The 26903-nt window shown below is 47.5% G+C and overlaps 1 protein-coding gene across 1 annotated transcript in view; it reads right to left on the bottom strand.

The window, feature by feature from the left end:
• The window catches only part of rai1 (retinoic acid induced 1), a 49285-nt gene that overhangs the window by 6196 nt on the left and 16186 nt on the right, over nucleotides 1-26903 (bottom strand). Inside the window, exon 2 of the mRNA XM_088317164.1 lies at nucleotides 145-6511. Within this exon, the coding sequence (XP_088173290.1) occupies nucleotides 145-6438 (6294 nt within the window). The 5' untranslated portion in view covers nucleotides 6439-6511. The remainder of the gene's footprint in view (nucleotides 1-144; nucleotides 6512-26903) is intronic.

Here is a 26903-nt window from a genome sequence, read left to right as displayed (position 1 = left end):
GTCCGACAGATGGACCGGGACCGAGAAACCGAAAAGTGGCCGAGCACGTATAGGGATAAAGAGGGCAGAGGACAAAAGTTTGAAAGTTAGCGGAAAATATGTGGAAGCAGCTGCTCAGCAATGTGGCGATATTTGCTCTCGTACCGTTTGGGTTGAGTTGTCGGCGGCTTCCTTCAGTCCGTATAATCGCCCAGCGACCATGATCACCCCCTTGGTCCAGATAGCACAGTTGTCATGAGCCCAGTGCTCATTGGCTTCTGCTTCTTCTTGCCACCTTTGGAAGAAACCCTCTTGGTTATCGGAAGACCCGGCCTGGAGCAGCTTCATCTTCTTTAATCTTTCTCGAAGGGTCACTCTTCGAAGAACGCCCTTCCGACCTGTTCTTTCTGTTCTTTCAGCTCTTCTGTAGTGGTGATGTCTGACACTTCTGCTCTCTTGCGGCAATTCCGCCGTGTTTTCTGCTTTCTCGACACCCGTCTCATATTCAGCCTTTGATGCTGTGCTTAGTTCGCCACTCCCTTCATTTTGGTTGCTCGTCTCTGGGACTTCCCCAAGGGAGAGCGCGGGCTCGGCGGTCAACAGTTTCCGAGGGACTCTGTCTTGTGTGTAGTACGGTCCACAAAGATCGCCCAGATCTCTGTAGTTGGACGGTTTCCCGCACAGGCAACATGTAAGACGCCTACCGACGAGATCCGTGTTGACCGTGGGTCCTTGTAGCATGGCGGCGGCGTGCGGCACTACCTTTGCAACCGTGAAAGGATTCTTCATTCGGAGAATTCCCTTTTTTCTTCGTCTTTGAAATACATGAGCATCCTCGGGCTTGTTGACGATGGCGCACCAAGAGGAAAAATCTCTGGAGTTGTTCATTCGCACATATGGACAGAAAGACGCAGGGTGTTGTTGGATTGGTTTGTTTCGGAATCTCTTGACAGAAGTGGTCTCGGTCTGTTTTTCTGATATTGCCACCACAGGACCCGTGATGTCGTATTTTTCCTCCTTTTCATATTTGTCTATTTCCGTCTCCTGTTGTTGCCGCGCTACTTCTTCCGCTTCACACCCGGCAGCCCTCACAACTGCCTCAATGACCTCCAGGGCATCCTTCATTCCAGGTTTTGGCCCAGGCTTTTTGTACACTTTCGCTGGCTTGTCAGAAATCTCCTCAGATGAGGCTTTCCCCCGTTTTCGCTTGGACGGACATGTGGATGGCTTCCTACCTCGTTTGGATTTGTGGACGACTTCTCTGCTGCCGACCTCAGGGCATTCTTTGACATCATTGGGACTGATTAGCAATGTGGGCACCTCAGACAGAGTTGTTGTCTCCTCTTCTTGTTCGGTGGGTTCAACTTTTATCTCCTTTGCCGCTTCGGTTTCTTCGGTGGCAGACTGACCTTTTCGTTTCCTCTTCTGCTTTAAGTGCATCTCGTGGTTGTTTTTAATAGCCCTCTGCTTGGCAGCTCTTGGGGTCGTCACAATGAGGTTCCCCGCTTCCAAAGCTACCACAGAGGCATCTGTACTCTCCACCATGGCCCATCGCTTTCTTTTTGAGGACTTTGAGGACGGTAAATCTCCAGAGACAAGCGCTTTTGCCTGTTGGGTCCATTCGCCTCGAGGTCCGAGGTCTACCTGAGCCCCCATTGCTCTTTGGACATTGCACATTGCCCCAGGTTGATGATCTTCGTCATTTTCGTCCTCTCCTAGCAGCCTTTGTCTCAACTCCTCCGACATCGGCCCTTCTTGACTTATCTCCTGCTTGTCACTTTCTTGTTTGACCTCCTTTCTTCGAATGCCTTGTAGGTGTTCCACAGCCTCCTGTCTACTTTTCATTTCGCTTTCCATCATTTCAGTGCCATTGACAGGAATAGGCGTCTCTCCGTCTTTGACGGCATGCGGAGAAAAGTCCTTAGTTGTTGCATCCTCGTTGAGATTGATGTCCGTCTGAGAAGTTTGGAGGTATTTCTTGGAGCTCGGTGATGTGATTTTCTGCACCATGGCCTCGTATTTCTGTCCTCTGCCTTTACGTGGAGGAAGAACTTTTGTTCTCGTGGGGCACTGGGGAGGCACTACGGGCACATCACCTTGATCACTTTCGGCTGTGTAGGGGACCTCAGGCTCTTTCGTGGGTGGTCCTTTCTTTCTTTTGGGCACCGGAACATCCCCCTCTTTAGGTGTGGAGAGAACCTGCTCCAGCAGTGTGTCTTGAGGTTGTAGTGGTTTCAATTTAGGCTTGGGACCCCTTTTCTTCTTTACAGGCACCGCACAAGGTTCCATGGATGACTGACATTTTTGTGGAAGCATGATTTTTTCTTCAGTATTTCCAGCGGGAAGCAATTCAGGGTTTTTTGTTGGATTATCTATCTTTTTTACCATATAAGGACTCAGAGGAGGAGATTGGTTCTTAGCTAAGCAGTCCTCTTTTTCCGAACAATCAATTGTGCCCGTTTCTGTAAGTGCTGGTGTTAGAATATCTTTGTCTACGGTTTTCTCCTTTTCTTTTGATGTTTTTGTCTGTGAGGGCTTTCTTGACCTTAAGGTCATATTTTTATTGTCATTTTCTTGTGCTTTTATGTCATTTGGTGACTTCATATCATGGTTTATTGCTTTTATGTCCTGGTTTATTTGTGATAGTGTCGTCTTGATATTTTTCCTGCCCCTCCCGTGTGACCCTGTCAAATCTGGAACAATTTCTTCCGGTTGTGTCAGCTTGACCTTAGAAACTGAGCCTTTGGGCCGACCAACCGGGGTTTTGATGGTTATGTTTTCAGTGGGTGGAAAAGAATCTTCAGATTCGAATCCAGGATTTGTATCTGTCTTTGAAACAGGTTTAGGCAGAGGTTTTGATGTCGGTTTTAAGCCTGGTTTGGGACCTGGTTTTCGTTTGCCCAGGGACTCAATTTTCTCTGCTGGATCTGGATCATTTGGCATAACCTTTAGTCCTGGTTTTGGCCCAGGCTTTGGACCAGGCTTTAGGGCAAGTTTAACGATTGGTTTGCCTCCCGATTTTGGTCCTGGCCTTGATCCAATTTTTAGTGCTGTTTTGGTTCCAGGTTTTGGGCCCGGTTTCCTCTTCAAATGAGCCTCGCCTTTGGGTGGTAAGTCTGCTGCATTGAATGAGCGTGTGCACATTCTTGAACTCAGTCCTTCAGTTAATATTTTACTTGTCTGGCTCACTATTGAGTCCTGATGAGCGAGGTCAGTTTGATCCGAGAACAGCATCGTATTGCTTGATGGCCTGCAGGGTTTCTCTGAGGCCACAGACTCTCCTTCTTCATCCTTCTCTTCGTCCCTCTCCAAGCTTAGCTGTCGCCTGATTGCCACACCTGAAAGCATCATTTTCCTTCTCCCCCTTGCATGCTTTCGTCCAAATGCCCTAGGTTGAGCAGATGGCGCCACAGGCTCCGGCTTGGCCAAGGGGGTCACGGCACTTGAGCAGCTGAGGCCCGGCTCCATGTCCTCATCACCTTTCTTTGGTGATGGTGGTGTGTCCGCCCAGGAGGGGGCTGAGGGAAGTATTGACTTGCCCGGTAACTGAGGAGAGTCCGGCTCCAGCACTTTGACGTCGCTGTGATCCATGTGATCCCTGGACTGGGCTGGAGTCGGTGTTGTCTTGTCATTGAGAGCCGAGAAGACGGGCATAGCCGATTGGGGCTGAGGAGCGGTGTCGCCAATGGCCGATTCTCTCGAAGAAGCATCCGGGGCTGCTGCGACATTTGGATGTGCGGGCACTCCTGCAAGCTCATTGTCACTATGGAAGTCAGTTCTTTGTATCTCTGTCCTGGTGCAATGGTTGGCAGGAGGTTTCTCAGAGCCGTGTCTGTTATTCATGAAATCAGAATTCAATGACTGGCTAATGTTCTCCTCGTCCCCTGCTTGCTCTCTCACCTGTTCAGACAGGGGCGGGGAAAGAGCATGTTGTTTTCCTTCATCTACGTCTATTTCCTGTCCGTCGTTTTCCTCCTCCTTTTCCTCTTCCTCAATCAATTGTTTGCTCTCCGTCTTCTTTGAATGTTCCTCTTCCGAGGCCTCAATTTGAGGGGTTGGAGAGGTGTTGTCTGAGCTGTCCTCCTTCTCCGTGGAATATTGATCCTGTTCAAGGTCACTCACAGGATTGAAAGGCAATGTTTTCAGTGAGCTCTCGGAAGCAATTGATGACTCCGATTTGTAGGATTCTTTTATCTCTTGACCAAAATTGTGGCTGGAGTCGGAACACGCAGCCGGGGACTGTTCAAGTGAATCTGGGTCATATTTCCTCTGGACCCCTTCGTACACTGTCCTCGCATAGCAAAAGTCTTTGTCAGCTCCCGCTTTGTTTACTTGGTTGTATAGAAATGAACATTTATCCTCATCTGACCATTTCTCCTGTTTCTCCGTCAGTTTATTTACATCAGCGTCTCTTTCGTAGTCGGGTGTTTTTGGCCTCGTCACCGCTTCTTTGTCAGCTGACTTCTCCATCCACGCTGATTCCTCAAAGTTTTCCTTAACAGGCTCATTGATCTGTTGCATGTCGGGAGATGAGTCGGTGTCAGGTTTGATAGGACTGGGAATGGAAATGCTGATAGGAGACCTCTCGTCACTGATGCTCTTCACTGGCGTGGTATCGTCTCCTTGCACTGACTGACATCTAATTGGGTCAGGAGTAAAGTTGTGCAATCCGGAGTCTCCAGACCTGGTGGAGACGTCATCTGGAGATGTCATGGAACAGGACGACATTGTGTCTACATTAATATGCGTGTTGTTGTGAGGCTGAGCAGGACTCCTGCCCTGGTTTCTGTAGTAATAGCCCCTCTCCAGCTGTTCATCACTACTGCTGGAGTAGCCTCCCTCGTGCAGTTCCATCGGCATCCGCTGATGCTGCACATTCGAGTAAATGTCCTGCATTGGGCCTCCACTTAAACTCGCAGAACTTTCTGGATATGGACTTTTGTACTCCTCACCCTTTTTGGAGGATGCCGCACTCCCAGAACTGCTGTTGCTTCCTCCGCTGTTTCGTTTTGCGGCTTTCTTGTTGGCCACCAGAGTCTCTGACAGCAGCAACTGTTGGACGTTGTTGGATATGTTCTCTACCTGAGAGGTGAGGGCATTCAGGCTCCACAAGCTGGGGTTTGACAGTAGCTTCTCTGAGAAACGTTCTTTCATGGTAGGTCCTTGTAGTGTGTTTGTGAAGCTGTGGGTTGCTGCGTGGGGCACACTGGGTGACGGGTGTGAGCGTGGGGGCAACAGCATAGCATTGGACCCGCCTTGCTCTTGGTGGCCCGTTGAAGAGGACGATGAGGACGAGGCCGCCCCAGGCGTGATGGAAGGTTGGGCGTATTGGAATGACTCTGGGTTGGTCATTAACGGCGAAGGGGTGGAGCTGTATGAAGGGGATCGTCCAACGGAGCGTGCGGGCGAGTGGCTTGAGGAGGGACTGCAAGTTTGATAATACTGTTCAGGTGACCTCACAGATAATTCCGAGAGACAGTAGTTTGGTTGTGGTTGGCTGAAGTGTTGGTATTTTTGGTGGGGCTCCTGGGGGTTGGTCATGGATTGCAGAGGGGACTGTGGCTCATAACCTCTCGAGTGTTGGTAGCTGTAGCTATTCTGGGATGCCCTGTAGCCTCCTTGCTTCAGATTACTGTGACTGCTCATTTGTCTGCCATACTGGGAGGTCGGTGGCATGCTATAACCTTTATAACATGGCGGCATGGGGCTGCACTTTTCTATGTAAGGTGAAGGAGAGGGGGAAGGTTGGGGGTAGTGCAGGTGACTTTGTGGATACATTAAAGGGGAAGGGGAGGGGTTATTTGGGAGTGACTGGTGATGGGGGCTGGGGTAAGACGGGGTGGGGGGCTGGTGGCACTGGGTCTGGGTGTGGCCCAGCATGTTCTGGTCCATGTATTGTGAGGAGTTTGGGGCAGGCGGACCCCCAGCTTCAATTCGACCAACCATCTCATTCTCATACGACGTCAACTGAGCTGGATCTTCCCATTTCTGCTGGAGGTGGCCCCCGCTCATGTATTGAGCTGAGTATGTCCCGGGGCCCATGTGGTTGCTGTAACCACCGTGACCCTGTAGATGTTGACCAGAACTTGGCAGCGGGAATTTGGGGATTTTCTTCTTTGCCTGCGAGGGTGCCGAGGCGCCGCTGACGTTCCCGCCACCATTGACCGGGAAACCAGGGTAGGCTGGCTGGCTATAACAGTCTTTAGGTGCTCCTCCAGTTCCTGCTCCTGCTCCTGAAGACATACTTGTAGTGTTGACCAGCGAGCGGGCCTCATAGGCTGACCTTGAAAGCCCTGGACCCGGGCCTGGATGCGGACCAGGGCCCGGGTGGGGTAGCTGAGGGTGGGCATGATGTGGGTGTTGTCGGTACGTCTCCAGGCGTGATAATTCGTGGGGCTCCTGCTGGTAGCAGGGTTGGTTGCTGTGGTAACCACCAGCGCGCTCACGGAAGGACTGCATAGCTCCCACCGTCTGAAAGCAGAACGGGGAGGGGAAGGTGAGATGGGAAAGAGGGAGGGAGGGGTAAGGGGTTCTGTGGACAAGAACAAATAGGGGGGGGGACATAAAGACATTTGTTAGACACATTGCATTTTGACTTGTATGACATAAAAATGATGATTGCGCAATCACTTGACGTAGTTCGAGTCAGACTCAGGTCCAGGCAACATTATTGAAGGCGATACAAAAAAATTCAACTGCAACTTCGAGATCCTAACGCTTGTTCAGCCTCACCAAACACTCAATCAGACATCGTCATGATGAATAGTTTATGAGACGTAAATATATGAATAAATTATATAACGATGAATAAATACTATCAGGCCTTGAGAATTGCGTGCCAGTATTTGAACGGAATGGATTAGCGCTTTGGATAATAGATGGATGGAAAGAATTGAACAATTTGTGGAACATACATAATTCCTTGCGGCTTCTTTTGGTGTGTGTGACTTGGCTACTTGGAGGTAATATAAAAGTCATGCAGACAGTGCCACTAGTGTGGTGTACCGATTATAGTTGTTTTTCGCAGAGGATAAAGAATATATGCCTGTCGGCAGTGTTTTATTGTCTGTCTGTGTGTATTGCTGCACCGTTTCTGTTTAAATAGCCATTCCCTTTAGGCATTATAACAGAACCACATTCAGTAAATGGGATTTGTTAGCCTGTCTATGGCATTTCCAATTATGTGATTAAGTGATTGTTGTGTTTTTTTTTAACATACAAAGAAATATTAATGAAATGATTTTGAATCACAAAATATGAGAAAGATTTTATACATTTGTCTATGTCAATCATATCTAGCTCCATAAAGCTTGTTTTTTTTTTCTTCTTCTCATTTCAACTGAAGCAAAGTGGGCCACTTTTGAGTTTAGCAGCAGCGGTGTCATGGAATTCCTGCACTTGTTGCAATTAGTTGATTTTTGTCTTTCTTTGAGACGGAATGCACAAGGCGATGTTTTTCTGCAAATGTGTGCCATCTTCTTTCAAAGTGTAAAAAAAAAAAGGTGGGGTGGTGGAAATACAAGGAGTGGAGCTCCATAAGAGGAACACAAGTCACCTGGAGACGAAGCTCATCGTCAGCGTGTTTTTCTGTGCGTGCCTGCCACCACCCGCACAAAATCCCAGCATGCAACCTGCCCCAGGGAGCGCCGTGCGCCCCACCAGACGCGAGTTGGCATTATTCATGTCGCAAACGCGCAATTTGTGTGCGTGTGAGGAGGCAAGACAGTGAGAATGAATTCAAGCGATCCCTCTTCTGTGCACGTGAATGTAAATGAAGGTCCATAAAGGTGGACACGCACAAAAACGCCACCAATACTTTTTTTCCAGGCGAGGAAACGTTTATGAGACGAGGGACTATTTGATTTGTAGCCGTGGAGCGCTGCGTTGTTGTCGTTGTTGTGTGTGTTGTCGTTGTTGTGTGTGTTGTCTGTGTGCCGATGTGGATTGCTGCACAAAGGAAATAAGTTGCTCACCGATGCACCCGAGATTCAATTTGTTATTTATTTATTTATTTTACTGTGAGATAAACTGAGTTTGTGAGGTGAGATGTTTTTCCCTTTGACTTGTGAGCAGCAAATTTGAGATACGAGCAGTGTGTGGCGGAAGGCAGACTAAAGATAAAACAAAAAAACCCGGCGTTTTCAATATTAGAAGAACATGATTAAAGTCTTTTCACAAGCAATGCAAAATGCCACAGAGGGCTAACAAGGCACATCAATATAATTTGAGCACAAACAGGGGAGCAACACATGTAGACAGACAATATAAATAATACTCCCAGGCATATATTCTTTATGCTTTGCGACAAATTATTCATATTATTATAGTTTGTCGTACTCTTCTTCAAGGGTGTCCCCAAATCGGTATTATACTGCCCCCTGGTGGCCAAGGCATGCAAATCAGAAGGTGCAGCACAATGTCCACTTGAATTAAAGCAAAAAATGCGGAGATGGTCAAGTGCAGTCTTGGAAAAAAGAAAATTGGAAAAAGAGCAAAATGAGAGGGAAAAAAAGACAAAAATCAAGCTGGGGAAAAAAAGTTGGAAGTAGACTGTGATGAGTATTCGAAGGAGTTGCTGACGATGATTTACTGAGTGAGCTTTGCAATTTGGACTCTTGGGAAATATGAGCTGCCGTAATGTCCACGCACACAAACGACACAGACGCAGCTGCAGTGTAACGCGATGCAACATGCTACATTGCGCACACCCGTACAATGAGGTGAGCTGCGTAATTAGCTTCACCTCCTGCCGGAAAACATGAAGTGGCTGATGTTTGTGTAATTGGCTGCTGTGTGCTGTGCACGCCTCACAATTTGGCGAGGGCCACTGCGCCTCACGGGCGCCCTCAGCATCTACCTGCAGCTTTTTGGCTAAAACGCACCAGCGATGACCTTTCCACGCGGCAGATTTCCGTCTGTAAGCGTATATCAATAAGCGAGCGAGAAGCAAGAGAGGAGAAAATCAGATTGTCGCGCTGGATGCTTCATAATGTGGCGAGCTGCCACATGGTTGCGCTCCTCTCTCGGCGCCTCCTTCGCCCTTCTCTCCCTCGCTTTCATCGCATCATCTTCACAGGCGCTTTGAGATGGGATTTATCTTCTTTTGCCACACACACACCCAACACAAAAGGTGACCTTAAAGCAGGTCTGTGCATGAAATATAATCACGTACGTGGGCAGGGCTGTGCTTTGGCAAACCGATTTGCGTGGAGCCGACATGAAGCATACCCGCCATCCTCGCAGCGAGGAGGGACGGAACGTCTCGCGGTGTGTTTACCTCCCGGTCGACCTTGTTAATTATGTATGCAGACGCGGCTTCTTATAGCGAAGGGGCGGAGCCAGCCTGCACGGAAACTAACACACACACACACACACGCACCCCCGCTCATCATCATGGAAACTGGCGCTGTCCAAGTCACACAACACATGATCAAAAATAACGCAAACGTAGCCCCCCACCCCCACCAATCAACACTCTTAACACATCAGCTTGAAACACTCGATTTAGCGGAAGAACGCCAATGCCAACACCTCCCTAATTACGCACGCCAAAATAACACCCCCCCCTCCGCCTAGAGAAGCTAGCTAGCAAGGTTTTTTTTTAGCTAGCTAGCTTGTTAGAAATAAAAACATGTTGAAACACTCCCTAAGACACATTTACACGGCTTTTATGGCACTTATTTCTTTTTAAAGGCCTTGAAACAAACTTGAAGTAATAAAAACATTTCAAAATCATAATACCATATGCTGAGAATTATGACCCAAGATGTACATTAGAAAATGTATGAGGACGGACGACATGGACGGACAGATGGACTTATTCTAACTTAGCATACTTTATTTATCCTAAAGTGAAATTCACTGTTCTAGTTTTCTCCAAAATGGTAACGCAAGAATTCCAAATGACTAATAATATAATTATTATTTAAAAAAAAAAAAAAACACTTATACAGTGTAGCTGTGTTTCTGACCGACCAGGATGAAAAACAATTTGCTTCCTGGACTAAATTGTTGAAGAATAAGCTCAGCGCATGCACCGCTTCTCCTCTGCGAGCAGTCTCGGCATGGCCGCAGAAGGCGAACAAAATTGGCTCAGTGCCACACACATTCCAGGTATCTTTGTTGTTTTTTTGTTTTTTTTGGTGCATGCGTGTTGCTCTAAATTGCCCTCAGTATGGCTACAAAGAAAGCCAAAACTGCTAGCGACAGTCTTATTCCATGACTTAGCCACTTTGAAGCGCCTCATTCTCAAGTGTGATCCTGCTGACGCCACAGAGTAAAACAATTTAGGGAACAGGGCAAAACAGAATGGAACTGCAAGATCTCCACTTGCGGATGATGGCAAGTGGGCATTTGGAGACCACCTCACCCTCGCACTCCTCCCTTCAATGAAACAACCACAACACATACCAGGGGAGCACCGAATCCGTCTGCCTGTGCCTGGACCAAATCCACCAAAATCACGTTTCCAGCTTGGCCTAAAGTTGAGTCCACTTTCTATCACCAAATTGCGAGGTGCGGCGCGGGCGTGTAATAGAAAACGCAAGTCTACGAAAATAGTTCCTAAACACTAAATTGAAAAAGACATGTCAAGGAAGCCAGTTTAAAAAAAAAATCTTGAACTCAAATTGAACTGTTTGGGTGAAGTCTGGCTACACAGACAGACGGACGGACAGACTTGTGACCAGGCGGTCTGGATAGGTTAGGACCCCAAGGGAGACGCTCGGGAGATGGATCCAGCCAATATCTGCTCTGACATTTGTAAGTGTCCCGTTGTCATGGCGCACAGCTGGATGTCACGCGGGGTCGCACAGAATAATCGGCCGGCCGCGCTCAGAGGAGCGAGGTGAGCCTATTGAATGGTCGCAGACAGACAGATGGCACGCTGACGCTTGCGGACGGGCGGCAAATGAGGTGCCAAGGCTGGCTGACAGTCAGGAAGTGATGTGTGTGCTCGCCATGGATCACGGGCGCGCGACGGAAGCAGTTTGGCAAACCGTGGTGCGCGTTACCCTACCCAGAAAGTCCTGCTTTTTTTTTTTTTTTTTTTTTGCTTTTCATCCCGGCTATAGTTTTGGATGCCACAGATAATCAGTTAGAAATCCAGATCGGATCCAGATTCCATGACAACCTGGCAATGCTAAGTCCCGACATGCCAAATACAAATCACGCCACTTTTTTTGTTGTTGTTGTCGTTTTCTTTTCAACTTGAGTAGAATCTTTTCAGCCTCATCGTTTTTCTGAAAAAACGTTGAAGCCTTAATGGATGAATCCAAACAAATCAATTTAGCCGTCCTGGAGAAAAATGGTGTTGGAAAACAAAGGATCATCTCAACTCCACCCATTTTCCTCCAAGGGTCCAACTCGGCGTATCTTTGCCAATATGTCCGAAAGGCTTATTGAAGGGATATTAAAGTCTTGCAAGACCCTCCTCTTCCTCACTTCTACTTGATTAAATCCAGTAATGCAGTATTTGTTGGAGGCGATCTGACGGAAGTGGGTGGCTGAAACGGCTCAATAGCATCTAATAGTGAGGAAACTCGATTTTTTTTTTTTTTGGTGGGGGTGGGAACCATTTTAGTTCTGTGAGGCACGGCGGTTAACACGGGGTCGGTGTGCGCGTGTGCGCGCGTGCGTGCGTTTGAAAAGTGCAATTGCCTCTTCTGCGGGGTGTAGGATGACTCATCGACATTCACAGACATGACTTTGTGCTCTCACGCTGATGAGGATGACACTCCAGACGAAAATGTCTAACCAGCCCTCTGAAAAAAAAAAACACACACTCGACCCGTGGCTATTACTTCACTCCGGACACACAAACACGGACACACACACGATCACACTCAAGAAACAATAGCGATACCTTCGAAATATTAATGAATGTCTAAAGTGCCCACTCAAAAGTCAAAATAGGAGCCAAAATACGACAAGAAATGCAACTATTTTTAGAAAGTTCAAATATTACAAAAATAAAGTCGGAACGAATTTCCCTGCGTCTGTTGTACGGAAATAAGCAGGGCAGAATAAATCAGGCACGGGATGCCAACACGTGAACGCGAGTTTAGCGCGACACTTCTTCTCTTGCGTCGTCTCTTAAACTGACAGGCTGACCTTTACGAGAGGAACAAACGCACGGCGGCCGGGCTACGCCATCCAAAAAGCCACCACGACAGCAGCGGCAGAGGCAACAACAACAACAACAACAACAACAACGCAAAGAGCAGGCACCCTGTTGTCGCCATGGCAACGGGGAGATACTCAGTATGCTCATGGCATGGAGAAACCATGCAAGTGTGCAACCTGGGGAGAACATCTGGCTGCATGATGTGAATGGCAGGTCGCCGTCTATATAATAAATTACAAACGCACACACACGCGCAAACATGTCATCATAAATTGTAACATAAAAAAAAAAAAAACCTCAGTCACCAGAAATTTTTGGCCATAACAAAATTTGTTCCATCCACCCAATCAGAGGATGGAAAAATGACGATGTCATGGATAAATCAATCCCATTGCTAATATAGTTGCCGTCAGGTCTCGGGCAGATTAGATTGACATAGCAACACGTAGAGGCTGAAATCTGATTGGACAAAAGCTGATTTGAAAAAAACAAACTTGTAGTGGCAATGTTTGCGTTGATGGTTGTAGAATGAGAGACGTTCCTAATATTTTGTCAGGCTCATGCATCATGAAATTCAAAATATTAGGAACACTTTAAGGACACTGCAAAAGCATTTCAACGCTTATGTTGGAGAGCTTGCAGGTGTGCCTAATAAAGTGCCCAGTCACGCTCAGCAAATGTAAGCCATATAAAACCAATGTCGGGATGCCTTGAGATACAAGTTTCATTCATTCCATGACCATGCTTGCATCTCAAATTGAAATGTGTTCCAGCCTTCCCCCCCAAAAATAAAATAAAGTGTAATGTGTATTTGTACTTTAAATCAAAAATAAAGAATAGAAGATGGCAAAGTTTTAGCTTCAATTCACTGCTGCTCCTTCTGGTGTGCGCGCTTTGGCCACCAGGAGGCGACACAAGATGGCTGTACATGAATGAGAGTGCTGACCAAGCTGCAGTCGCAGAGGATAAAGAATATGTGTCTGTGTGAGGCATTTTATCAGCTGCCTGCAAATGTTGCTCTTGTATTTAAGGCGCCACTATACAAAATGATTGCACACGAGCCCGATTCACTTTTCCCAATTTGCCGGTCAGACGCTTGAGCCCAAAAACATTGCACCTCCTCTCGTTCTCCCGCCCTCCATCCTTCCTCCTCATCGCCCCACGTCTTTCGAGGCGCGGTCACCTCCAGCACAGCTGCCCTTTGAAGGACTAAACCTGGCTTTGTCGACATGGTAACGGCGCGCCGAGACGGGCGGGGACGAGGAGGACGGAGGTGAGACGCGCACACACACCCACCTACACAAAAACACACACACGTCACATCGGTTGCGTTTTGCCTCATTCTGAGCGAGGACGTTAGGTTGTCGTGGTTACCTGGACATGTGACCAGAATTAGGATTGCTCATTATTTGCTACGAGCGTGCACGTGTGCGTGTGCTCGTGTGCGTGCGTGTGTGTGTGTGTACATAGGTGATGACAGACATGGGTCAGTTTTGGTTTAAGTTTGGAAATGGAGTCAAGCTTTTAACGTTATCCATGCACCTGCGCGCGCGCGTGTGTGTGTGCGCGTGTGCGTGTTTGAAGCGGGCCTCCCGCTGACCTTCCCCAACACAACGAGAGTGACACGTGGTGACACCTGAGGAAAACGCAACAAGCAAGCAGAAAACAGACATCACAAATGTTATCTGTCTAATTTCTGCGCACGCACACGCTTGGATGCACGTGCGCGTGCGCGCGCACGCACGAGCCTGCCAGGGAGTTGAGGTCCTGCAATGTGGTCTGCAGAGCTACTTGGTATTCCATCAGCGAGGGAGATTGCGGAGCAGCAGATAGAAACAATGCAGGAGGAAGATTAGACGAGGGGGGAAGACAAAAGCGTGCGGAGAGGGAGGGACTTGCTAAATTTGGACTTGGCGATGACTTGACGGCTTTGAGTGCAAACTTGTTTGAAAGCGGACGCACGGAAGGAAGTCCGAAGTGCGACATTGGAATGAAAAAAAAAAAAAGGTCAGAATAAGATAATGTTGGAGGGTCAAGATGAGAAAAATTTGTGAGGAAATGACGAAAATTAAGTTGTGAATAAAGTTGCAAGATGACAAGTCGGAATATTCAGAAAAGATTGAAGACCTAATTTACAAGAAACAAAAGTTCATTAAAAAATTCAAATATTAACAATCGACGGGAATAAAAATTGTAATATTGCCAGAAAAAAAATATTAAGAAAAACCTCCATGAGCGTATTGTTGCGAAAATATTACTTTTTAAAAAAAAAAAAAATCTTATTCGCATACCATTAAGACATTGAAGAATTTCTTAGCTAAAAAATAAATAAAATAAAACCAAGAATGGTGTGGAACTACAGAGACCCACTTCGCTACACTCACACACACACCTACAACACACACACACACACCCCCACACACCTGCCCTTTCCAGGAAATTGTGGTGAGCATGTGCTGGTGCATTCCCATTCTCCCCTGCTACTCTACATGCACACACACATGCGCACACACACGTTCACACACGCAGATTTGCACTGATTTGCACCTGCTCCTACTTTCGTACCACTTCATTTAATTGATGAGGCCCTGTTGCACACGCACACGCACGTGCACACCCTCCCACGCATCGCTGCATCGTCTAAGAAATAAAAATGTCCCCCCTCATCTTTGCTTGGCCTTTATTTGCACGCATGATGCATTCACGTGCACGTGCACGTGTGCGTGCGCGCATTTGAGTGAAGCCGTGAGCCTGAAGGGATGATTTCTGAGCGCGCTGATTACGATGACCTTCAGCAGTTCTGAAAAGCGTTTCGCAGGTCCAAAATGAGGCGGAGGTTTTTTTTTTTTTTTATTCCCTGAAATATTTGATGGCGTGATTGTAAGCTTCTGTAACATTCGGCACACTTTGAACATTTAATTCAGCGATTCTTTGCATACCACTAGAGGGAGCCTCTGTACCAATTCTAGAAGCACTGACTGCCGGAAAAGGCCAAAATATTGATGTGAAGGTTTTTATTGTCTCTTGATGCAACAAGATGGCAGTAAAGGACTACTTTTGTCTAAATTAAGCTCCTGCCCTCACATCAACATAGTTCCTTGGCAACAAGACACCACAAGTTGGCGCCAAAGCACCACTTTTCTATCGGACAGAGCTTAGGCCGGTCAAACGGCAGCTATTCCACTCACGTCAAAATCGTAATCACAATGGCGTCGAGGCACTACTTTTCTGCCACACAGGGTTTAGGCCTGAGGATGAAAACAGTGAGAAGGTGACTTTACATTCCTCTCCACACATGGCCAGAATTAGAACTTCCTCTCAACTATTCCTTTGCATCCTACCGCAAAAGGCAGCCAAGACGCACGGCTGGGCGACAGACAGACGACATGATGGAAATGCGCAAAGCCAAGGCGGCGCAAGTCTTTTGATCCGACGCTTTGGGGAAGAGCGAGAGAGCGAGCGACAGCACAGGCGAGGAAAAGGGGGTCAGAGAGACGAGAGAGGTAAAATATGGAAGGCCCGAGAAAAAAAAAGAAAAAAAAAAAAGAAAAAGACAGGAAGTGACTTTTTATACGGGAAAGGGCGAGCAAGAGATGAAAGGGGAAGGGTGCTTGTCGAGTGCCGGAGTGCTGAAGGGAAGCAAAGTGGAGACGCTTACGAAGGGGAAGGTGTTCAGGGCGAGGAAGGGGGAGGGGGAGCGGGAGGGGGGGTGCATAGATGGAGATCAAGGGAGACGTGAGGAAGGAGTTGCAGCAGCGCAGCAACGAGATGCATGCGGGGACGAGACGCGGGGATCGTTATCGCGCCGCCGCGCTGACTATTGATTTGCCGCCGTCATCTCGAGCGGTGGAAGAACACCCTCTGTTGGCTTCAAACCACGCATGTGTGCGTGTGTGTGTGTGTGTGCGTGTGCGTGGGGAGTGGGGGGGGGGGCTGCGTCCCTCTGGGTTCGAAAGCCTGTGGCAATATTGAAAAAAAAAAAACTACAATGACACTCAGTGGAGTGCAGACCTCCACCAAGGCCAAACAATCCAGATTTGGAGCTGCACCCCTGAGGCGACGAGACCGTTTTCTATATCACAGTCAAACGCTAAAATTGTGGTTGTTAAAGTTCTTACAATAAGTCAACGAATGGAAAAATGACAATAGAAAAAAAAAACACATCTAACAAAATGAAATAAAAATGCTTGTAAAAAAAAAATAAATAAAATTTAAATAAAAAAAGTCTACCTCCTGTTTCTTTTGAGTGTAATTCCACAGTTGGCCACTAGATGATGGCACATAAAGACCGAAAACAGGAAGTATATCAGCTCAGTCTAGTTTATTATTTTTTTTTGCTGAAGATTTTTTAATGACAAATGCGATACAGCCCTCACGGCCCACCGTTTTTCTTTTTTGAGTTAAAAGCAACTGTTGCTTTCCCACACGTGGGTGACGATGTCGTCACACATCTAATTATCTAACTGCGTGAAGCCGCAACGGCTGCGACGACAGTCCGGCAAAGTCCTGCTTTGGCGCCCTAAAACGATTGATGGCGATGCACGAACGAAACGTGATCGGTGACATCATCGATCGCGGCTGCCACTAGCAGGCCAAAGTTTTTGCTTTCCCGCTCGAGCGTCCCCGCAGTGTGCTGGAGGTGACGTGTGTGCGTCTCGCCAGGGAGCGCGTGAGTGTGAAACCGTTTGGTGGAAGTATGCCAAGTGAGCCGGGCAGGAGGAGGAAAGAAAAGAGAAAGAGGAGGAGGAAGAGATGAAGGGGAAAAAAGGGGAAGACTCCATCCTTTGTTCTTTGTTGATGAAAGCACGAATCGGAGCCGCGACTCCCACTCCCGCTTTCTCTCCCTCTGTGATGAGCCTTGATGTGTTCGGGTGAGCGAGCGAACAGAAGGGACACACGCGCACGCACACACACACGCACACACACCACTGCCTTATTCCACTCAACTGAGACCCAAATGACTCCTCGCTCACTAATTAAACTTTAATCTCCAATAGCGCGCAAATTACCTGCCACGCAGCCGAGCGCCAAACTACGGGGATGCGTGGAATGAGTGAGATGGCGAGGGAGGGAGCCAGCGAGGGATGGACAGATGCATGAAAGGGAGAGAGGGAGGAAGGTCACACTCCACCTGCAGGAAGAAAAACTTCCCTTTTTTTTTTTTGCTGCCGTCACTCGTGTTGTTGAAAGTGGCATACGCGTTTACGCCTACAAGAGTGCTGCGCAAGTACACGCGCACGCACACACACGCGCACAGAAAAATTCGCAGTCCTTGCATTCTCGTCACCCTCCATCTGCCTGGCCTTGTTCCTATCTTCCTCGCAACAGACGCAGCCCCTGCTCGGGTGCCGCCATTTTGTGCCACGCATCAGGCAGAGGGCATCCCAACACTGTGTGTGTGTGTGGGGGTGTGGGGGTGCGTGTGTGCGTGTGTGCCACATGGTCAGTCACGGAGAACTAATGATAATTACCCCAATTTTCCGATACCTCCACCTTTTCCAAGCTTGATGTTCATGCACAAGCATCCCTCTGTCTGTTTAGCGTGCGCGCGCGTGCGTGTGCGTGTGCGTGTGTGCGTGTGGGCTCTGGCTAAGCGACGGGCTGCTACGACTCGAAATGTCAAAGCGGCTTTTGTTAAACGACGCCATCAGCATGATGTATGGCTGTGCGATGCGACGACAATCTGCAACGGCACACCACTTTCATCGTCTTCCGTATAATGATGAAGCACTTTATTGAAGCGGGGGACCGGGGGGGGGGGCAATTGAAGTAATATGACAGCTTGACCTTCGCGTGCCCCGAAGTCCACGTTTTTCAAGGTGCCACTTGGGCAATTATTTTGTTTGCGTTATGAGTCCAAATTTGAGTGACAAGCAAGCTTCTGATACGCCGACGCTCAAGTGAAGCGGAAGAAAAATGGAAGCAGTTAAGATACTGTGATGCCCTTCCATACGAGCAAGCTGAGCCTTCGGGCACTGTGATGTCATTTTCAGTTGATGGCAGGGGGCAATATGGCCGCCCACTGAGATGGATGAAAACGGCTACATTTTGAGCAAAAAAACGCAAAATAACATTTTTGACTTGACTTCCCCTTTAAGTGCGAGCAGCCTTCACCTACACTCGATACTTTCAAATAAGGCTAATAGCATATGAGCCCGACACCGATACCTGGTACCTGATACTTAGTCACTTGTGACTTGTTCACAGGCCATCCAATTAGCTATCATCAAATTTTAACTGCGCAATGCCCCCCCGATCTATTTTTAAATCTTCCAACTGAACGTTTACCATAATGTGCACACAAATGGCGAGCGGCGAAGGACATCGCCCGAATTAGCCATCATCGGCCCCCATTTTGGAGACCAATCACTCCGTGTCGCCCGCCATGAAATTATTGACTGAACGCTGCGGCGCTAATGAAGGATCAGAGCACGCGCGTGTCTTACGTGACCAATTCACTCTTAAAGCACCTGACAGAATCTCAGCGAGTTGAAAGAATTAAAAAAATAAATAAAATAAAAAGGTTTCAGCAGGCCATCAAGAAAGAAAAGACGAGGTCACCGTCATGACCGTTTGCGCCCGATTGAAAGTGAAAGCAGGCTTCACGGTGAATATTAGCCACAGTTGGCGGGCAGGTGCACTGTGGGGAACATCAGGGGGACAATCAAGGATATGGCCGTCATGCAAGGCTGCTGATGTGCATGTGGACGCACGCCGGCCACCCACCAAGCCTGACTTGAAAAAAAAAAAAAAAATGTACAATGCCCCGTTGTGCTATATGAGGGCAAAGGGAGGACACGGTGAGCAGGGAGGTGGGCCGGAATATGTCGCAAGTGCACGTCTTCCTCCCTGCTGCGTGGGGGAGAGGCCGCCCGGGACAAGGACAAGCTCGCTGGCCGGTTGTCATGATGGAGGCCGATGGAGACACACGAAGGATGCGTCTGAATCGGTGTTACAGTAATTTTCAAATTTTGTTGGACGCGCAACAAATAAAAAAGAAAAAAACTCGATGAGAGTGCTGGCACATTGAATAAATTATCTTTGTCTAGAGTTCTTCTTAAAAAGTACACACCAACGCACAACATGACTGTAGTCAGTGGTGCGCGAAGTTGCACACACACACACACACACACACATGCAGCAGCGATGACGGCTGACGTCCGTAATGGCAGACACGGAATCGTCAACAATGCGCAGTGACAAGGAGCGATGATGGAGGAAATAAGCGCTGGCGACCTGAAGCGGGCCGCTATAGATTCAGCTCAATTCGGAGCGCCGGAGATTGCGGTGACTCGACAATGGCAGCGGAGAATAACATTGATTAATGGCGTCAAATGGGTCATATTGCAGAGCGTTACCTTGGCAACCACAGCCCGCCAATGTCCTCCAGTGACCACCTGTCAAGTGACAAAGCAACAGGCCATAAAGCCAAAAAGAAAAAAAACGAAAGCTGTCTCTTTAGAGGACATAAAAAAAAAAATGTTCACCAAGTCGTTTTTTGTGTATGCAATTGATTTTTCCTTTTTTTCTCCCTTTTTTTTTTTTTTTTTACACATGAATTTATGTCTACGACATTTTTAATCAGATATTAAATATTTTTCTAGATTTTTCTTTGGGCACAGATTCTTAATTTTCTCTAGCAAATCAGGTTTTCATAATAATAATAAAAATAAATAAATAAATGAATTAAATAAATTAATAAAATAATAATAATCATAATATTATTCGTGAAATAAGGCATAGCCTTTTTTTTTTTGGAAAACGTCAAAACTATCAAATCCAAAATTGTGCGCGCGTTTAAAGGTCAAACTTAAAAACAAAAACAAAAAAAAGAAAATGTCTCAAAAAACTGCGTGTGCCAGAAAAAAAGACTTCTAATCAGCATCAAAAATATGTTCAGGACACATAAATCCATCTGGGATTTAAATTTGTTGTTGACCTTTATAATTAAATAGCGTGAATAACGACTGTAAATGAATCAGAAATCTGTTGCTCTTTGCAGAAGATAAAGAATATATGCCAGTGCATATTGTGATATACGACGTGATGCCGTGCTTGTCTTCAAATATTAGTGACTTAAAGTTGTTTATTTTGACAGAAACAACCAAACCAAATATAACACACAAAAAAAAAATCATGATCGTGAAGTTTTGGGTGTTTTGTATTAATTATGATATAATAAATGATTATTGCAAATAAAGTATTGGGACATTGTTGTGACGTGTACAGTTGCAGCTCAACAGCGACTTTGCCATCCATCCATCCTGAGTTAGCTTACGTGGACCGGAAGGCACCTAGCAACCAGTGTCCAGCCAATTAGTGTCATGCCATTCCTGTTCCCATGGCAACGCACCACCGTCCTCCTTAGGCAAAGCCATTTAGGCGCCCGCCATGCACTCACGGCAAAACCATTTAGCGGCACAAAGTTTGAGAGGCCGACGCGGTCTCATCAATAAAGCGCCGCCGCTTGGCTTCATTAGTACGCCGACGACAAACAAAGGATGCTCATCACTGGCAAGACTGGCAGCGCTTTTTAATTGCGAGGCGCTAACACGGGCGGACATCTTGTAAAAAAAAAAAAAAAAACATTTCGCACAATTGAGAGTTGCTCCTCCTCCAGAAAAGAAAGAATGAGAAGAAAAGAAACATCATGCTTTTAGGGTTCCTTGCAACGGCAGATGGCAGAAGTGGAGAAGGCCGCTTGAAAAATTCTCTTCCAAGATGTTTCTCCTTTTTCCTGTGAAACGGATGAGAAAACAAACGCATATGGAGGGAGGGGGGGGGGCGACGGAGGGGGGACGGATCTTTGTGATATGAAGGCGGGCGTTGTGTGGAAAACACGGTCATGCGATAAAAAAAAGTGTTGGCACACGATCCAGGTGCCTCTCTGGACTTGAAAATGCCGCAAAAAAAAAAATGTGAGTGCTTCGGATTTGCAACCGTTTTGCTTCCGTGAGTTCAAAACTTCATTTTTTCTTGCAATCAGGACAGAAAAAGAATGGATTGGATTCGCTCAGGCATATATTCTTTATCTCTTGTGAAGAACAACTAATATAATATAATAATATATAGATATATAATAATATGTTGGTGTTATACAGCCCCCTAGTGGCCATCGCGTGCACACCAAAAGGAGCAGCACAATTTCCATAGAATTGAATTGAAATAGTTACGTCACTATTGTATTTTTTTTTTAAATGAAGTACAGCCTTGTAGCACGCTAATTAAAAAAAAAAAAATTAGATTGCTCCAACCTCGACTGCACTAAAGCTCGGCAGAAGGCAAAGTGCCGACATCACTTCCTTTTTCACCTCCTGTTTACCTCATTACACTTTTGCTTTCCTTTCCTCTTGCTCTCTCCTCCCCTCCAGCACTTCCTCTCCATTGCCGCTACCTGTCTCATTTGCATAGGATAACTTATTTGCATACATTTGAGCTATACGCAAAAAGCTGATGAAAAGAAACGAAATCTTCCAGGAGGCAAAGCGTGCTCGCAACCGGCTTCCTCCGCCAAGATCGCCCGTCAAGTGTCCGTAACAATGCAACTTTGGCCAAATGAGTGCTGAAAGGAAGCAGAGAAAAAAGGAGCACGCGTGGGCCATTTGTGCCGCTCGGCGTTGTTGTTGCCATGTTGTTGTTGCCGTGGCGGCGACGGCTGATGATTGCCTCACCAGAGCACAAGTGATTGGCTGTGACGCAAAGACCCGCACCCCTCCCTTCTACCTCGTTTTGCATACACCCACAGGGGCCAGCTCCCGCTAGGTAGGCCAATGCACACGCACACACTCGCGAATACACACCACGCATGCATTAAATATGTACGACAACACATCCGCACGCATGTACGCCTCCATCTTGGTCTCGGAACGAGAACATACATCAAACACTGCGTCTGAGTTACACACGATGATTCACATGCATTGGATGTGGACCTATCGAAATGAGCATGCGCATGCACACACACACACACACGCACATAATATCCACATTCCAGTAGTTGTGCCACACATGGACAGAAAGACAAGAAAACACACACACACACACACACATAAACGTGCACATACCCATTTTTCCATGTTGACAAAACGTCCACTTAGTGCACCAGAAAGATAGAAAGACAAGAACACACATGCACACACACACGCACACACACACCACCCACGTACACCCCTCCCCCCCACACACACACACATTTTCATCGTTGCATTTTTGCAATGTTGACCTGATAAAATGTCCACACAGTCGAGTATCGCGTCCCACAAATATAGACAGACAAGAACACACACATGCACACACACGCATGGATGCATTTTACTGGGAGGTGGGGAGTGGTCGAAAGGGTCATAGCGGATTAAATATTATCATCTTTTTATAAGAATGAAGAGCAAAACAATAATAATTGCTTGAAATTGGAGAAAACTTCATTAATGTGTTTTATGAGACCTATGGGGGCCCCTGGAAATTGAGGGGCCCCAGGCAATTGCCTGCGTTTGCCTTAATGCTAAATCTGCCCTTGCAAACACACACACACACACACACACACACACGCATGGAGAGGCAGGCAGTCAGCCTCTGGAATATTAAACCTCCTACCCCCCTTCTTCATCTCCACATCAGGCCGACCAACATGCGTGCCTTGCAATCTGTCCTTGATTGCCTGCATACACGCACGCACGCACGCACGCACGCACGCACGCACGCACGCACGCACGCACGCATATTTATCGTGCTCCTCCAACTTGCTAATTGCACACATCTTAAAACCTGCCGCAGATCCTCCCGCGTTCTCGTCGCATGCGATCCAGACGTGACCCAAAGACAGCAAAACCTCAGTTTTCCTATGGCCTAGTTTTTTTGGAGGGGGTGGGGGGGCGGGGCGGAGGGTTCTAAATCCTGTTGGTTTTGGTGCATTCGAAAAAAATAAAAAGCATGCCATAGAATGATATAGATTCAACTCTTTTTTGAACTACCTGGTGTCTTATTTAAAAGTCACAAAATTGTCGGAGTGTAAAAAGACACCAGAGGTCCAAATAAAGTGTTGAGCAACTCTTATTTAATAAGAGTTTTATTTTGAAGGCCTGACATTTTACAGGAAGTTGACAACATCGACATTGCCTTGACTCAATTGCCTTGAGTTGCAAATCACATTGCACTGTATAATACTCTTTGGTGTATGTCAAACTCTTTCCACTCAGAAAGTTTAAGCGTTTGAGCAACAACGGAAAGAAACATGACTAAGTTCAAGCTGTATAACACACTCCAGAATCCTCAAAAACGGCAAAATTGATGTTAAATGATCACTAATCAGCTTCATTAGTCTCACATTCACTTTACATTGTTTCCTGGAAGTAAATAAATCATTATTCTCTAAAAAATGTATTTTATAGTCATATTTGTGAACGTCTGGAACAGATTAGTTGGACTTACATTATTTCCTATGGGTAATATTGCTTTGGATTTCATACTGTTGGATTTTTGGAAAAGTTTAATCACCAAAAAAGACTCCACTGTACGTAATGCATAGGGGTGTCCTCCTTTTGGGCCTAGCTTCAACCGTGCACCCCTTTTCGTCCTCCAAACACACACACACACACACACATGCAGACTGCATGTGTTTAGCATAAAAATCATCCATCAACACACACAATTTCTCCGCTACACACTAATGTGTTATTGTGTGTGCGGCTTCCACAGACGCGATGAGCCGAGCGTCGTCTCCCGTGTGTCATCACGATCGGGGCCGAGAGGACGGAGTGAGGGTGTGTGTGGAGGTGGCGGTGGCGGGGGTGGGGAGGAGGAGGGAGAGGGAGGGGGGGTGGCGATGAGAGGTGGCAGGGGGTAAGGAGCCGGGATGAAAGCGGGAGAAGGAGGACGGCGAGGAGAAGCGGGCGGGTGTGTGTGCGTGTGTGTGTGTGTGGGGTGGGGGGGTGGGGGGGGTGTGATTGTAAAAGGGCAAAGGAAGGATCGGAGAGGGAAGTGAGAAAGATAGGGGGGGGGTGAAAGAAGGAAGGACAGATGCGCTTGACTGCTGATTGGCTGAGAGCAGGGAGGGAGGGAAGGGCGCGAGAGGAAGTGAGAGAGCGAGAAAGCGAGAGAGAGACTGTCACCTCTCGTCGGAGGCTATTAGCGGGAGCAGCAGCGCTGAGACGCCATCGTTCATCCTGGCACAATTACGCACACACACGCACATACGTGCACTCATGCACATGCAAATACACACACGCGGTTCATGTAGAGCGATGCTTTGAGATAAGAGTTTGTGCAGTGAGTCCTGTCTTGAAGTGCCATTCATAAAAATGCTCATCAGTGCGGCACTAATACAAAGAGTTGCTCTATGCAGGGGATAAAGAATACATCACAGAGAGCTGTGAGTTTGTGCTGAATAATTGAACGATGGAACGCAGTCGTTGATGTAAAATGGTGTCTTGGTTGTACCGGTTGTTCATGTTTACTTAAATGGAGCCACTCTTAACTCAAGGCGGTGCTGTGCGTGCGTGTGCGTGCGAGACTAAAACCTAACGTGCATACATATCCAATCTTGCTGTCGGCAACGTGCGTGCGTTCAAGTGTGTGCGTGTTGCAGCGAGACTTAGAGGGGGAAAACGATGTCCTTGTGTTTGATCCGTGTGTGCGTGCGTGTGCGTGTTGGCGCGTGCATGTATGTGCGACGCAGCCACCCAGGGCCGAGTGCCCAGGCCTGAAAGTGACTGATAGAGTCCATGCCAGCTTGAGATGCATGCCACAGTCTCCAAACAACCCCCCCCACTTCCCCTCCCCACATGTCCCAGCTCCACCCTCCTCCTCTCTCCTTCATCCGCGCTCTCTCGCCGCATCTATTTTTGTTATTTTGCCTCAATTGTTCCCGTTTTTTTTTTCCCCTGCGTCCAGCCCTCTCATCCTTTCTATTACTGAAGACACCCCAGCCCACTCCCCCGCAGCTCATTTTTCACATCGCACCGTCTCTTGTGGTTGCTTTTCTCTTTAAAGCGCATTTCAATGGCAAATTTGCTGTTATTTGTCCATTTTGCCATCAGCCTTTCATCTCAGTCATGATTCACCACCACAGGCCACCACTAGTGGTCGCTGTTTCCTACTTTTCTGGCCGCGTTCCAAACCCAGCACTGCTCCATCGCGACTGCACGGTCTCTGTCCTGTTTTTCTTAATGACAACATTTGAAGCACGAGGCGTTACCTCGCTGACCAAACAAGGACTGTTTGGCCTTGGCGGAGGTGCTCTTCACTTTTCGTTCGTGCCAGGGCGAGCGAGGCAGCGGGAACGAGAGAGATGGATGAAGCGCTGAACTAGGGCGGCCCGGCCCGGCCCGGCATCGTGCCGCATGCGAGATGGCCATCTGCATGTCCTATGGGAGAGGCTTTGCTTGTTATTTTAAGGAGGGTGACTCTGGAGCTTACCCTTCATCGGAAGAAAACAGGGACACGCACACACACGCACCCGCACACACGCGCGTGTGTATTCCACCCTCCGCTCCTGCCGCGCGTCCAAGGAAACTTGCAGAGAGAGAGAGAGCGAACGCCAAAAAAATAAATAAATAAAAACCGCTCCGACACTTTCTGCGACACGTGAAAGGCCTCGACGGCTGCGTGGGGCCAACACGGATGAGCGCGCGCGTGTGTGTGTGCGCGTATGACTTGTGACATTTGACATACTAGAGCGCCCGCAGTGGCTGCTCGCTAAGCGCGGGGGCAGCTCTGCGCCAACGCGGCGGCATGCTCGTCGCATCACATCACGTCACGTCATAAGTCATCTTATCACATCGCATTTCCTGTTCTGCGCCTATATGCCCCCCCCCGAACCTTGAGACCCCCCCCCTCCATAATTCCTTCTCCGCCGCCGCGTTTTGTTTGCGCGCTCCCATTGTTCCTTTGTGTTGGGCCTTCTTCGCGTCGTCGCTAATGCTTCTGTTTGTCCTGCTCTCCTCCCGCATTGTTCTTTATCGTCGCTGTCTCTCCCCGGATGCTCATTTCCTTTCTGTCTCTCATACGCCACCTCCTCTGTCACGTCGCTCCCGCTTTGGCTTCTCATTTCCTTCGCTTTTTTTTTTTTTTTTGCCAGCTCGCTTCTTGTTTCCAGTAAAAGCTGCGCACGAATTAGGTGGTGGCGATTCGAATTGGGATTTGAGTGGGAGCGGAAAAGCACTCAGCGAATAGAAATTTTCAAATACCTCAGAGCGAAACTTCATAATTCTTAACAAACATGGTGAAGCAGCATTTTGCTGTTATACCGCTCACAAATAGAAAATGTTGCCAACAAAGTTAGAAACTGCTACTCATCCCATTCTATTTCACTGTAAAGCCTTTCAGTATATTAGCGAGCTACATTTGTTCTGCTTTTAAGTGCTGCGATTGGTTGGCAACCACCGCAAGGTGTACCCGCCTCCTGCCCGAGCTGGGATAGACTCCTGCACGCCCGCAACTCTGGTGAGGAGAAGCGGTTTGGAGAATGAATGGATGGATTTTTTGGACTGTAAAGCTCTTTGAGTTCGCTTGCACACGAAATGTGCAAATCCAATCCAGCTAATGCACCTCGCCTTTTGTCGACTTTGTTTATTCTGACATTCTGGCAAGAGCGCCAACTTCTGCCACGTCGCATTTACTTCAAAACAAACAAAATATTTCACAATTCTTAGCCTGTGTTTTTTTTTTTTTTGGACTGACTGCACGTAGCTTTTTCGGATGTTCGCATTAGCTCAGAGCTATAGCTGGCTAACTGCTTGCTATAAAAGTGGCAGATTGTCTCAGCCAAGTATTTATGGAATCAAAATACACAAATATGAGCAAA

This window comes from Idiotropiscis lumnitzeri, chromosome 15 (assembly GCF_059441095.1).
Source record: "Idiotropiscis lumnitzeri isolate Australia: NSW breed Sydney's pygmy pipehorse chromosome 15, RoL_Ilum_1.0, whole genome shotgun sequence".
Lineage (NCBI taxonomy): Eukaryota > Metazoa > Chordata > Actinopteri > Syngnathiformes > Syngnathidae > Idiotropiscis > Idiotropiscis lumnitzeri.
Note: the sequence above shows the minus strand (reverse complement) of the source record. Positions and strands in the feature narration are given on the sequence as shown.